General features: G+C 41.2%; 1 protein-coding gene across 17 annotated transcripts in view; it reads right to left on the bottom strand.

The window, feature by feature from the left end:
* The window catches only part of TLN2 (talin 2), a 415,035-nt gene that overhangs the window by 173,306 nt on the left and 226,575 nt on the right, over positions 1 to 15,154 (bottom strand). For all 17 annotated transcript variants that reach the window (XM_023616303.2, XM_023616310.2, XM_023616279.2 and 14 more), the window contains 4 exons: positions 14,636 to 14,765; positions 13,186 to 13,338; positions 11,320 to 11,462; positions 9,503 to 9,630 (listed from right to left, as the gene is read on the bottom strand). In XM_023616303.2, coding sequence (XP_023472071.1) covers positions 9,503 to 9,630; positions 11,320 to 11,462; positions 13,186 to 13,338; positions 14,636 to 14,765 — 554 coding nt within the window. The remainder of the gene's footprint in view (positions 1 to 9,502; positions 9,631 to 11,319; positions 11,463 to 13,185; positions 13,339 to 14,635; positions 14,766 to 15,154) is intronic.

Consider the following 15,154-nt stretch of genomic DNA (forward strand, 5'->3'; position numbering starts at 1 on the left):
ACCAGGTGCTCAGCACTAAACACCCTGGTCCTTCCACCTTACCCTTTAGTCAAAAGATCACATGATCAGTATTTCAGAACCTTCAGACAAAGTGAGGAATAAAGCAACACAAACACCCAATCAGATAATAATAATGACCATGGTGGCAGCAGTCAATATTTTAGAAATGCCCAGAAGTCACTAAGTCAGGGAAGGGCAATTTAATGAACATATTTTGGGGAGCAAGATTTGCATTCAAATCCAGGTGTTCACTAAAACCTCATTTTCTTATAGATAATTTAAGCTGCCTTCATAAGTAATTCCAAAAAGATGAGTTCCAAAGATGTCTTCTGGTCTGGCAGTAAGTATACAAGCACAGGGGAGGCAGCGTTGATTTTTGGGAAATGTTAACTCCTTCCCATCTGTCCCAGAGCTGCCACCAATAGTTGCATGACCATGGGCAAGTCACCACCTCTCTAAGCTGGTTTTAACACCTGAAAAGGAGATAGGATTCCTACCTAGGAGTGTTACTGTTCATATGAATTGAAAACAATGATGTCCCCTCATTCATGAGGGGTGAGGGCATCAATATGGGTACACACACAAAGCAGTGAAGTGTCTACCCAGCACGGGGTGGAGAAACGGACAGGAGGGAAGGCAGAGAGGAGCAACAGGGACAGCGTCACCCAAAGGACTCTACAACACCCAGGCTTCCTGACTCCAGGCAACCTTTATGTTGAATCACCAAATGAGTAACAGTAACATCTCAAATTTGCCATCACATAAGGTTCTCAAAGTGTGATCCCAGACCAGCAGCATCGGCACAACCTGGGAATGTGTTAGAAGTGCCAATTTTCAGTCTTCACCCCAAACCTGCTGAATTAGAGGCTCTATGTGTGAGGCCTAGCAGTGAGTGTTTTCACAAGCCCTCTAGATGATTCTGATGTATGCTAACGTTGGAGAACTATTAGCACAGTGGGCTGAAGGCTCAAAGGATGGAATCAGACAGACTCGGATTTGAATCCAGGCTCAAAGATGAAAACGTCTGTGTGATTGAGAGTGCTGGTTAGGTCCAGGCTAACTGAGGTGATGGCAGAGGTGGAAGAAAGCATTGGTTGAGTTGGGAAACAGGGTGGGAAGAAGTGGAGAGTGAAGAGGGCGTGAGAGAAGCCCCGGAAAGGGTTTGAGGACCTGTCTCAGCCACACAGCAGTTCTGTGCTCCTGAACCAATCCCAGTGCCCTTTATTGCAAGGATGAGAATCTGCTCCAGAGGCTCAGAGACAGCCTGAAGGCTGAATAAACTCAGAGGCTCCCGGTTTCAAGCAGTTAGGGAGGTAGGCACCAACCCCAGGAGGCTGCTGCTAGGAGGACACAGTGAAGGCACCACTGAGTGGTCATCACCTCCCCAAACAGATAGGAGAGCTCTGGGCTGTCAGGAGCACAGGACGGAGGTGACCGATAAAGAAGCTAGTGGGTGAGGAGTCATAGGAACAGGAGGCAGGCCAGAGCTGGTGAAAAACAGCTGAAATGCCCTCTTCATTGTCAGTTTGAAAACGGAAATTACAATTAAATTATTCTGAAGGCCGCACAGAGAAGACCAACTCCAAAGGAGGAATACGTATTTGAACAGATGCCAGGGGAAAAACTGACTGAAGACCTCCTACTGTGTCAGAAGCTTTGCTTGCTGGCAGTGGAATTATCTTGAGTTTGTGGGGGAAAATTTCCCAAGTCCACTCTAAATTCTTCCTCAACAGAGATTCACACTCTGGGTGGCTTTGTTTTCTCAGTAAAATACTTCTGAGGAACATGCAAACAGCACCAGGCAGCTATGGTAATCAAGGATGAGAGAGGTGCCTGCCTGCCTGCTCCCAACCACTGGACCATTTCTTTGTACAGCTTACAGTCACAGAACCTTCTTGTCTGACTTCCATCGCCTGTCCATCCTCCCTTTGCCACATGTTATATACCCAACCTCAGTGAATACAGCAAGCCTTTATCACACCCAGACTATTGCGACTGTTTTTTTAAAAAAATATTAATTGAGGAAACATTTGAACTATATGGAAAAGTATATGCCTCAAAGTTTATATACCTATCACCCAGGATAAATATATGATAACATGTTGTCATATTTGCTTTACAATTGCTACCTGTTTTTAAAAAAATAGAGATTACAGATTTAGCTGAAGTCCCATACCATCCTTCTTTCTCTCCCTAATGATAGTCACTTTCTTGTAGTTTCCATGCATATTTTATTATGTTCCACATCTCCTTGTATCTATGAAACAAGATATTCTGTTTCTCTTGATATGTTTTCAAATACAATAGATTTGTATTTCGAAATGTCTTTTCTCCTCTCTAAAGTACTTTGGCGTTTTCATACATTTAAATGTGTGCCCATCTGATGGACATGAAATGCTATATCCTATTGACTTTTCATTCTGGATTACTTCTGAGGCTGAATATTTTTCCTTACCTTTGTAAGTCAGTTGAATTTCCTCTTTCCCTAAAGAGCCTCTTGCTATCCTGGGTGATCTTTTTCTTAGAAGGTTTTTTTCCTTTTTAGTATTTTCTGGATATTAATTTATTTTCGGTAGTATGCACTGCAGCTATGCAAATATCTTCTTCCAGTCTGAACTTCACTCTTAATTTTGTAATGTCTTATGCCTAATATAAAAATATATAAAATATATATTTTTTTGGTGAGGAAGATTGGCCCTGAGCAAACATCTGGTGCCAATCTTCCCCTTTTTGCTTGAGGAAGATTGTTGCCGAGCTAACATCTGTGCCAATTTTCTTCTACTTTGTATGTGGGATGCCTCCACAGCATGGCTTCATGAGCAGTGTGTAGGTCCACACCCAGGATCCGAACCCCACGAACCCCAGGCTGCTGAAGTGGAGAGTGCAAACTTAACCACTACATCACTAGGCCGGCCCCCCAATATTTTAATTTTAATTAAAGGTAGGTTTATCAACCATTAGAACTCTTACATTTCCCTACATCAATAACAGACTTTTATAGCTTTGTAAGTAACTGGGACAGTTGTGTGAGTCCTCCATGTATCTTCAATTAGTCTTGGTCATTCTTGAGCCTTGATTAGTCCATATTAATTTTTTAATAGTTTTATTGAGACTCCATATTAATTTTAATGTCAGTTTCTCTCATTAAAGTGAGTGGGATTTTGATTGGACCTGAACTAATAGATAAATTAGGACAGAATTACTTTTATGACATTAAGTGTTCCTATTTCCTAAGATAGCAAATCACTCCATTTACTCAGATCTTCCTTCAAGCTTTTTGATGAAGTTTCCTCATTTTATTTGTTAGATCTTGGAGATTTTTGGATAGCTCCATTAACCGGTAAATTATACTGTTTGTTATTGTTATTAAAGGTATCTTCTTTATTCAATTACATTTTCTTTTTGTTGATTATGTATGGGAATACTATTTGTCATATATACATTTCTACTTATATACTTATATATATTTTTGCAGTCCTGCTGGTGAATAGTACTGCTGTTTGGACCTAGTGGTGATACACTGCTGCTATATATTGTTTTTTTTTCCAGAGACTCTGCTTACTCTCATTAGTTCCAATAAGCTTCCCTGTATATCAAGTGGATTATCTATGTACAAAATCATAATGCGTGCAACTAATGAGTTTCATTTTTCTAATCCTGAAATTGTTGATCTCTTTTTCTTTCCTTATTGTGTATTTTAATTATTTGTTACTACTTATTTTCTAGTGCAGAGAGGCAGATAAGTTCCATGATGGCAACAATGTTTAACTGTATTTTTCCACTGCTGTATCCCCAATGCCTAGTGCCTACCACATAGAAGGCATTCAATAAATTAGTTGTTGAGTGAATGAGTTTTGCATCCTGAGTTTTGCACCTGTGGAAGAAACTAATTATAACTTGCCCTTATATATAATCACACGTCATGTTGGACTTTGTTAATGTTTTACTAACTTTAGGGAGGGCATTTATATTCAGTTTAAAAGTTTTATGTGGTCTGTATTCAATTTTGGTATTTTGATTCTGCTTGTTCCAAATTAATGTGTTTTTTTCTTTCTATTCTCTAAAATAACCTGGGCTTAGTTTCTGTTTTCTTGGTTTTTTGATTGGTGTATTTTAAGCTGATAAGGCAATTTCTTTCAAGATTATAGACCTATCCAGATTTTCTAATTATCCATTTTTCCTAGATTTTCAATTTTTTTGGCTTCAAGTTTTCATTTTATTCTCTTCTAATTTTTAAAATCTCTTTATCTAAAGTTCAGCCCATTTTTCTTACTAATAATGTTTATTTTGTCTTTTTCTTTTTTCCTCAAACTTACCAGAGATTTATGTATTTTATTAATTTTTCAAAAAAGCAGCTTTGGGTTTTGATTCTATGATTTCTATTTTATTACTTCCTCTTAACTAAAATATTTTCTTCTATTTTGATCTTGTTCTACTTACCACTCACTGAGGGAGGTATGTTAAATTATTCCACTAAAATTATTTGTGTATCCAAAATTCTTTTTATAGTACTATCTATTTTTCCTCTATATATTTTAAGGTAATGTTAGGTGCATACAGGTTCACAATTAATATATAATGCTGGCAAATCAGTCCTTCTGTCTTCATAATGATCTTCTTTATCTCTACTTATGTGTTTATTTGCCTTAAAGTCTATTTTGTGTGACATTAAATATAGCTTCTCTAGCTCTGATTTAACTAGTTTCCTAGTGCATCATTTTCTATGCCTTTAAACTTTCCTCCATCCTTAGTGTGACTTTTAGAAATAGGATAGAGCTGGACTTTTAATTTAAGAGTTTCATCCAATATGAGAACGTCTGTCTATTAACCGGTAAATTTGATTTACTCATAGTTGCTATGATGCCTACTATATTTAGAAATATTTCTCACATTTTATTTTATACATTCCATTTACCACACTTTTTCTGGCTCTGTTTCCATAATCCACCCTGCACAACTCCTATGGTGTTGGTTGAGTTGTTTGTATTACTTCTCTCCCTTCCCCACCCCCTCCACTCTGGTTTGGAAGTCATACAATCTATTTCTATTCTTTTACACTACCAATCTTTCTCCAACATCTTATGAAAAATCCCAAACATACAAAAATGTTGAAACAATTGTACAATGAACACTCTATATCCATGATCTACAGCTCTTCAATTTCATCACATATACTTAAGGTCTAAAGTTTATCAGTACAGCTAATCTTTGATATAATAAAGTCCAGAGAAGGCTCTGACTCTGATCACTTCTTAAAGTTTTCCACCATGTTTTTAAGGAGCCTGAAGTCAGTCATTATTATAATAGGTTTTGTTGTTGCTGCTGTTTTAAGAATTCTTCTTTAGATTTACCTTCTATTTCGTCAAATTCTTTGATCAGCAATGTTTCTTGCACCATACTCTTGCCATCTTTCTAGAAACAATTCATAGTAGTCCCCATAGACTGCACTGCAACTTTTGGAACCCTAAACAGACCATCCTGCATTCAAAACATAGTTAAAGCTTAGACCTTGTTGAAATCAGAGTCAAGTTTTGGCTCTCCATAATAACTATTTCATACTTATTTGCCAAATAGATTGTAGTCTCAACAACAGCAACGAATTAGTATATTACCCCTCCTCGCACCTTCCCTATACCTGGCACAATAGAGCACATGCAGAAGTCCTCTGTGAGTTAAAGACCACCACATGGCATGCTTTCTGCAAGCCTTTTCTGTACACGGAAGAGCACAAAGTGTATATACGATGAGTGGATTCTATTGTTCATATTTCATGCTCCAATAAAACGTCCCTTTCTGAGACTCTCCGGAGATGACTTGAAGAAAGGTGTCAGGCAGCTAAAGCACATCAGACGGGATTTGGGAGAACTGGCTGTTTTCTGGTTTCTAGCTCTCCTCGTTCTGTGCCATATTTCTGTCTCTTTCTCTCTTGCACCTATTTTTTCATCTACAGAGCAGACAGGGGACCTTAAACAATCCTTAAGTCTCTGAAAACTCTAAAAATCTTTTAGTCTCTGATTTTCATTATTCTTTAAATACCTTCACCAAGGTGGTTTGAGTCCAAAAATCATTAAAGAGTCCGAAGAAAGGTGAGAAAGAATCTTATAAAAAGGTCCATAGTATACTGACTGAGCAAAAGTGCTTAACAAATTTTCAAAAAAATTTTTTAAATGTACTTGCTAATCATACCTCTATGTATCTCTGAAGTCTCTGCCTGGTTGTATCTTGTAACTTGGCTCTGTGACATCTAAATTTCTCCCTATTTTTTTTAAACTCTGAATTGTTCAAACAGATAGTACATATGAAAGCTGAATGGAGGAAAAACATAAAGGCTGGCAAACGTGGCCCAGCCAGTCCCTGAGGACAGCCCAGGCTCCAAACACTCAACATACAATCAAGGAAATGTGACCCCAGGAAAGAGACCGAAGGACCTTGTGATCACATTTTTAAGTATTTTCCTAATTTTGCTGCATTTTAGGAGAATAGTGAAAGGGACAACTTTGCCCTGAAAGTAGGAATCCCTTTGTAAATAATATGGCCCAGTGTGAGATGTCAGAAGCCACTTGCAGAAAAACTCTATGTAACTGTGAAGAAGCCACTTGTCTCTGCCCCTCTTCTTCCACAACTATTGTGTAAAATATACTACCTTCTCATTTCAAAAGAGGACATTGAGAACTAGCCGTCCCAAAGCTCTAGAAAAAAAGCATCAATGAAATGACCAGGGGAACATCATCATTTTAGGCACCCAATGAGTGGCTACATCTGGATCACCTTCTCGTCAGGGCCACATAGGCTTCTGGTTATGAAGGCCTAAAAATACGTAAACGTTTTAAAAACTTTTGGTTCATAAATCTTCTCCCCATTTATTCCTGTTCTTCATCAGTCACTCAAAGAAATAGACACAAACAAAATACGTTGTATCCTCCAAGGCCAAATTAATTCTTGGTGTTTATCAATTTCCATGGCCATAACCCAAAGGTGTTTTTTGGGTTTTTTTTTTGAGGAAGATTAGACCTGAGCTAACATCTGCTGCCAATCCACCTCTTTTTGCTGAGGAAGAGTGGCCCTGAACTAACATCCATGCCCATCTTCCTCTACTTTATATGTGGGATGCCTGCCACAGCATAGCTTGACAAGCAGTGCATAGGTCCACACCCAGGATCTGAACTGACGAACCCTGAGCCGCCGAAGCAGAACATGGGAACTTAACTGCTGTGCCACTGGGCTGGCCCCATAATCCACAGGTTTTTGACACTAAATGTATCTGAGGGACCAGCTATGAGGTTAGAATGCAGGAATGTCAAACTACTAAAAGATCCTGTGCCCACGGTCTCTCAAGGCATCTGTGGTGTCACACAGCAGAGAGCAAGGCAAGCTTCCCACGGCTCTTGCAGGAAGGAAGCCAGACCAACTGAGCAGAAATGGGCCCTGAGGAACACCTGGCTGTATGACTCAATTGGAGAATATAGAGCAAAGTAAGTGAGACAGGACCTGCTCAGAGCCACTCTCAGACCCCAGGTCACTGTAAGTTATAGTATAGGACAAAGCATCACTTTGGAAAGGCTCCTTGGAATTCAATAACCCAGTGATGAAGATTATTTTAGGCTGGTTACTGTTAAAAACTGCAGATGAGAAGGAGGCTCTGAGGAGTGGAATTTGCTTGCCCTTTGATGAGAGACTTTTGCATTTGTGAAGGAAGTCTCCATCTGTGGGGGTGTCTCCCTCTCTGTATCAGGAGGAAGGGGGGATGACCTTATCTCTAGAAACTCTTAATGGGGATGGCAAGGACTTAAGTTGTTTACTGTCTGGTAACCTCACGTAGCTGTATCCCCCCACCAGCAACATCCTCCTTTGTCTTTAGCTGAAGATAATATTTAAGGCGGTGGCTTCTGCCATTTACTTAATCTGGTTTTATTCTTATCTAAAAATTATAAGACCACCCAATAACCAGACCCAACCTGCACTGATACCATTTTAACAACTTTTTACATATTCTTTCCTTTGTCTTGTAAAGAGATAACTCACATACCTAGGCCTTAAATTTAGCCCTACTCTCAACCCATGTTTGCAGCAGCAGCAGCAGCTCTGACTGCCCATGGGTCCTGTCCCCACGCAGCAGCTCTGACTGCCCATGGGTCCTGTCCCTATGCGGGCAGCAGCTCTTTACTGCCCATGGGTGCTGTCCCCGTGCTATTCCACACTATTCTCTAAATAAAAGAGCACTACTTCCAGATCTTAAGAGTCCAAGAAATCTTTCTTTTGACTCTTCAGCTCACCGACCCCACATCATCAGGAGTACAGTTTTTTTGTAACAACTAAGTTTAGACCAAACCGCATATTGGCAAGGCATTCTCTGCCACCAGGAGAGAAGTTGGATTTTCTTCTTACTCTAGGGCATATGCTGGTCCCAATCACTTTCCACAAAAGTGAAAGTGGGGTCAAGGGCCAAGTAAGCATTTACACTATCCTCTCCCCTCAACACACTTGAACACAATACAGTGGATGACCTACTCAACACAGCTCATGTTGGTGTACCCTACAGAAAAGCTGACGTATGCCTGCCCACCCCTAGCTGGCATTTGCATCAGGTCAGCAGTTCCAAAGCCTTTACTGGTTACAGTCTAGGACAATGTGATATTGATCATGTCAAGACTCTCTGGAGTGATTTTTTTTCTGGCTCAGTCAAATGTTCCATCTTCCCTAAGAGGACGAAGAGGGATAGATAAAGGAAAGGAATGTTACTAGAGGAAGAAATACACAAAATCCTTGGAGAAGCCCAGATCAAAACAAGGAGACGATCACCTCAAACAGCAGCCTATGTATGGCTGGGCTTGTCCTGCTGGGCATTTCTAGGAAACTCAATCCTAAGGCTCTTGTTCTGTGGGGCCGTGATGAATCTGCAGGGTTAGCTTTCTCTTGAATCTCTGAGTGTTGAGTCAGAAAAAAAATGCCCCCATCATTTTATGAAAGAGAACCAAAGACCAGATGGGTGAAAAGAGTAGAGCAAGCATTTAACAGGTATATCACACTTTCAGAGCAACAAAGAATTCATAAGATTGCAATAAAGAATGTTTTATACTTTGTTGTTCTAATATGGGAGTCTCAAAAAGAAATTAAAGATGACAAAATTTGGCCCGGTATAAAGAAGAAATGTTCTAATGGGCAGAGGTTTCAGAAGATGGAGGAAGTGAGTTCCCCAATTCTAGAGATATCCCAGGACAGGCTTGACAATAGCTCCGAGGGTGGCTACAGGTTCTGTGCTCTAGAGGAAATCTCACACTGCATGAACTTGGAGCCGATAAGCTTCACGGTCATCCTGACACTGAATTCCCAGGCCTCTTGCTTTCCCCAAGGTGCGCAAATTTGATCATATACTCAACTGAGTAAAGCTAACAATCTCACAACTGAGTGAAACTAGGGTGTGTATTTTGCATAGCAGCTCAAAAACAAATAGTGAAAAGAAAAGAAGAGAGGAGAAAAGAGAAAAAAACAAAAGGTCATTTACTCTAAGAATCCAGGTTTGTGTTTATGCTCCACATGAGGTCCAAACTGTATCTGGGCTTGAAATCCACCAAACTCACAAGCTTTCTCGAAGGAGACAGGGTGGGAGCCATTCAGGATATCATCCCGAGCCTGAAACACAAGAGGAAGCAAAAAGCATCAGGAGCTTGGGGGAATAACACATTCTCCCCGTTGACGCGTTCCTGCACCCGGGTGCACCCTCTGTGGAGGGAAGGAAATGCGCCAGCAGCCACAGAGATGCACTCAGGCCCCTGCGGACGATTACAGCACACGAGGATTAAGGCAAAAGTGAAACAGGTCTTCACCCCAAATTGCCTACAGATGAAAAGCATCAGAAGGGTCCAGGATAAAGCTCGAGTATAACCTAAGAAGGAGAAGTGACCATGAAAAATACAGAGGCAAAAGGAAATCCTTGTGAAATGACCAGATTCATAGAGAGGGAAACAGAAATACAACAGACTTTTTATGATCCTAAATCATAAAGCTAACCGAAAAATTATCTAGAGGTAAGAATCAATCCAATCCCCACCCCAAGATAAAGGCCAGGGTAATATAAGGGGGAGGCAGGACGGGGAGGGAGGGAAAGAGAAAGAGAGAGAGACAGAGAGAGAGAGAGAGAGAGACAGACAGACAGACCGTTAAGAACTCAATACTGCAGACAGTTAGGAGAACCCACAAGCAAATGCACACTCTAGAATCAGGAACTCATTGTGCCTGAAGTCCTTCTCCTACGTGACTCATTACTGCTGTTGCAATTTATTCTTTTTCTGTCTTTCCGTTCTCTAGTTAAATGATCCCCAGATCATGCTTAGATGGACACATTAAGCTATGGCTCTGAGCCTTAAACCTACAAGCATTTTCTTACTGCCCTGACATCTCCCTTCCTTCTGGCCTTCCAGCCTCTTTCCTCCCAGCCCTCCTTCTATGCCATTCTTCCATCCACTAACTGGGAGGTCAGCAAACTTTTCCTGTAAAAGGTCAGAGAGTAAACATATTAGACCTCGTAGGCCACATGGTCTCTGTCACAACTACTGAACTCTGCCATAGGAACACGAGAACAGCCACAGACAGTATGTAAACAAGGATGTGATACATAAGGGGATTTCACAATGTGTAATATGTAAATGAATGAACTGTGTTCCAATAAAACTTTATTTACAAACATGATGACACAGTGGTTGCATTTTGCTAACCCCGATATTATTTCTATGAGCAGATAGGTAGATAAATGGAAGCAGGGGAAAGAAAGAATGAAAGAAGTGAGACAGGGAGGAAGATGGACATTCTCCTTGAGCCAAAAGACACCTTGGGGACTATCTAGTGTAAAGCCCACATCTTATCTACTGGGAAACTGCAACTCAGTAAACGACTTGTCTGAGTTTAAACAATTAGTTAATGGTAAAGATGTAATAGGTTATCGAGAGAATGTCTTTCAGTTAGTGAGAAGTACTGATTTTCTGACGAGTATTTGCTTTAGTTCTAAGATGCCAGCTAAGAAAGCTTTAGTGCATTTGAAGTGGTGAGCCAGTTGAGTCCCTCAAGGCCAGGCAGAGAGACAGTGCCAGGCACCAGGGTCCCACCTGGAGGCCCAAGAAAGGCCCTCCTCTGGATGGCCAGCAGCTCATGTTGAACATCAACCTGCACCACAAGCAAACACGTGAGAGGAACCCATGAGCAGCGCCCGTTGGAAACTGCCAAGACCACGGTGGAGGCCAGAGCCGAGCTCCTGCTCACCACCAGCCACAGCCAGGAGCTCCCTGAAATCTCCCCAGCCTCAGCGTCTGAGAAGGAAACACATACCTGAACATAGAGCAAGTTGAGCTGCACAGGGTCTCTCGAGTCCACATTCTGATCAGAGTAAAAGAACTTCCGTCTCAGCAGCAACGTTTCATTTTCATCCACTCCCTGTTCTCTGAATGTCCGGCTGTGATCCAGCCAATTTACTGCAACACAACAAGACAAAGGAAAGAACTGCTTATTTTTCCTCTTACTTAAAGGGAACGTGCCATAACAGCAGTGTGATACAGATGGGGATTTCTATAATGCTGATGTTTGGTTATAATCACTTCTTGCAGTAAACTGAAGTTTTTAACTTTGCAAAATAACTTCAGATGTACCGTCACGTACCATATAACATACCAAAAAGGAAATGAGCGAGAAAACCCCCAGCCATTCCTAAAGTTAGTTAAAGCCCCGCAATGAATTTATAATATGCCCCCCTTCCCTCTAGGAGGAAAAGGAAATAAGGAAATCATTGCTTTATACCAAGACAACCAAGTCGGCGTTTTCCTTTAAGTCAAGTGTGGATACTTCAGTCTCATCAGGTGAAATAATTTATAAACTCTGACTCTCAGTAGAAAAGAGGAGAAAAATGAAAGTAATTGGGGGAGGGGAGGATGGGATCCCAGGGGTGGGGGATGGTAGAACTCTGCCCATGAGCCAGCTTGAACCTCACTCGTTCTGAGAATGCACGCCTGAAATCTAGGTCCACAGCTCTCCTTCCTACACTCCTTCCTGGGATCAACACACGTTGTGAATAAGCATTTATGACAAGCCTCATTAAACTATAAGCAACTTTAGCAACAGGGAATGTGTCAGACTGACCTCATCTCCCATAGCACCTGGGAGAGTATCAAGCACATTATAAAAATCCTCGTGATTTGTCTACTGAAATCTCACTCAGAAAGAAATATGCAACTGGAAATCAAATGAGGCAGAAAAAAAAGAATGGAGAAAAGATCAGAGGAAATGAAGGCTCCATTGAAGATGGATAGATGTAATGACAATGATGACATCTTTCCAATGTAGCAGCAAGTGCAATGAAAGAAAGAAAGGGGCTGAGGACGTCTCAGTGAACTGTACGGGAAGTAAGATCCTCTCAGTGGAGGAGGCAAGGGCAGGTTAGGCATCCAGGTGCACACAGCACAGGCTCTGGGGACACATGGAGTGTAAGTTCTGGCTTTTCCTAATATTAACTGTGCGGCCATAGAAAAGGACTTTTCTACAATAGAATTGTTACCATTTTGTAATCCCTAAGGAAATAATGGATCTAGGCAGTGGTCCTCAATGGCTGTTAACATCACAAAAAAGGAGACAATGGCATACAACTTCCTAATGGAAGTACACACCACCACACAAGAAGGAGACTTTATTTTTAAAAAAATACACACACACACACACACACACACATGAGTCTGATTAAGTCTCCAGATCTCAGGAATCAAAAGGGACAGAGGAACACATTAGATGACACCACAGGTATACAAATCAAAAAATTTAGACTGTAGAAAGCTCTATGCAAGTAACAATCAGGTTTCTTCCCTCTAAAAATTGCAAGGAAAAAATAAAAGAGATGGAGAGAAATCCTTGAGACTAGAAGAGTGAAGCAACATATCATCCAACAGTGTTTGGACCCCAGCTCAAACAAACAATTTTTTTAGAAGACAATGGGAAAACGTGAACATGATTTGTGTATTTGACATTAAGAGATTACTTTTTTAGATGTGAAATGGAATTATAGTCATTTTATCTTTTAGCGACACAGACCAAAATATTTCTATGAATAGAAAAGACAAAAAACCCTGTCCTGGGTCACACAGACGATGGGAGGGAGGGAGGCCCGGCAGAAGCACGCGCCCGTGTCATAGTTCCGTCTCAGATACTCACAGTCATCATCCGTGTGAAGCTTGGCCTTCAACTTCTCCATTTTCCTCTCGTCTCGTAACAGTGTCCTGTCTTTTTTTAGCGTACCCGTCCCTTCCTCTTTCTTTTCCTCGATAGTTTCTTGGATTAAAGAGTATTCTTCATAGTTTGTTATTCCTAAAAATATAAATTAGGTTGTAATTATCACTGATTACATTCCTATCACCCCTTTCAGCCTGGGGCCTATAAGACTCCAAGGAGTTTCTGGTGGCAAAGGACAGACAGAGGCCTTACAAAGGTGTGGGTCAGGGGGCCACCCATGGAGCACACATCAAGTCACTCTAGCCAAAAAGAATTTTCAGGGGCCGGCCCCATGGCCGAATGGTGAAGTTCGCTCACTCTGCTTTGGTGGCCCAGGGTTTCGCTGGTTTGGATCCTGGGTGTGGACATGGCACCACCTGTCAGGCCACACTGGGGCGGTATTCCACATGCCACAACTAGAAGGACCCACAACTAAAATATGCAACTATGCACTGGAGGGATTTGGGGAGAAAAAGGAGGAGAAAAAAAAAAAGAAGATTAGCAACAGTTGTTAGCTCAGGTGCCAATCTTTAAAAAAAAATTTTTTTAGCTAGTTAAGTCATATAGAAAATGTCATGTTCAATTCTCCCGCCTAATTTTTAAGAAATAAGTACAAAGCAGAGATCACGCAGAACAAGGCAAGACAATGTCAAATAAGAAGTGGAAGGAACTGAGCTTCTTTTGCTTGAAGAGAAAACTAAGACAGGCCAGGCTACTTTCTTCACTGTTTTTTTGTTTTTGTTTTTGAGGAAGATTAGCCTTGAGCTAACATCTGCTGCCAATCCTCCTCTTTTTGCTGAGGAAGATCGACCCTGAACTAACATCCATGCCCATCTTCCTCTACTTTATACGTGGAACGCCTATCACAGCATAGCTTGCCAAGCGGTGCCATGTCCGTACCCGAGATCCGAACCGGTGAACCCCGGGCCGCTGAAGCGGAACGTGCGAACTTAACCGCTGCGGCACCAGGCCAGCCCCTACTTTCTTCACTATTCGAACGGCATCATGTAGAAAGGAGAAAGACTTCTTCTGAGGAGATTCATAGAAGCTATGAGAAGAAAGGCTGTGTAACAATCAGTCGTATAAGGCTGTCTCCGGGTGTCTTCAAGAAGATATTGGATGTCAGTGATGCTTATATAGAATCCCAGCAAAGGGTGGGAGACTGAATTGTATGATTCAAAATTTCTTTTGTTTTTGAAAGGAAAATAAAAGCTCTCAATTTTGACTTAGTGAGAGGTATTGTAACTTTATAATACCAGTTAGCGGGTTTGCAAATTGTGAGAGTGATCACACCCTCTTGGGACCGGGCAGAAATCAGCGTGCTGGGACACATTCAAGATTGCGTGTCATTAAAGTGAAACAAAACCCAGAACCCGGGCGTGGGAATGCTCACCTATCCTGCTGCAAATAGTAACCAGGAGCTCCCCAACTGTCTTGGAGTCATCCACCATCACTGTTTTCACGGACCCATCCAGCATCCGGATTTTCTGAGGTCTCTGTTTCTTTTTGTATTCCAAAATATCCTAGAGCAAAACCATACAAACTTTTCACACTGCACCGGAAACGAGATAATAAAGTTGGACACTTCTTTAAAAAAGGAATTGTCCCTAGCACACTCTGATTTCCTCCTGAAAGTCCATGAGATTTTTGCCACTAATACAGAAACTCCAGTGCCAATTCTTTCCCACAGATTTCTTAACAACCTGATAGTGAAATTACACCCAGAGAAGTACTCTTTCTAGCTCACAATTACTGAAAAGCAACCTCCGAAAAGTGAGAGGAGCCTATGTCCTCCTCAAAGGCTGGGAATGATGACCTCTAAGGACAATCAGCAAAGGAAAGTTCCTACTTGCCTTTTAAAAAGACAGTAGCGTGCTTCTCCAATTATCCCTTAAAGAGTTGTAAGCAATTT

This window comes from Equus caballus, chromosome 1 (assembly GCF_041296265.1).
Source record: "Equus caballus isolate H_3958 breed thoroughbred chromosome 1, TB-T2T, whole genome shotgun sequence".
Lineage (NCBI taxonomy): Eukaryota > Metazoa > Chordata > Mammalia > Perissodactyla > Equidae > Equus > Equus caballus.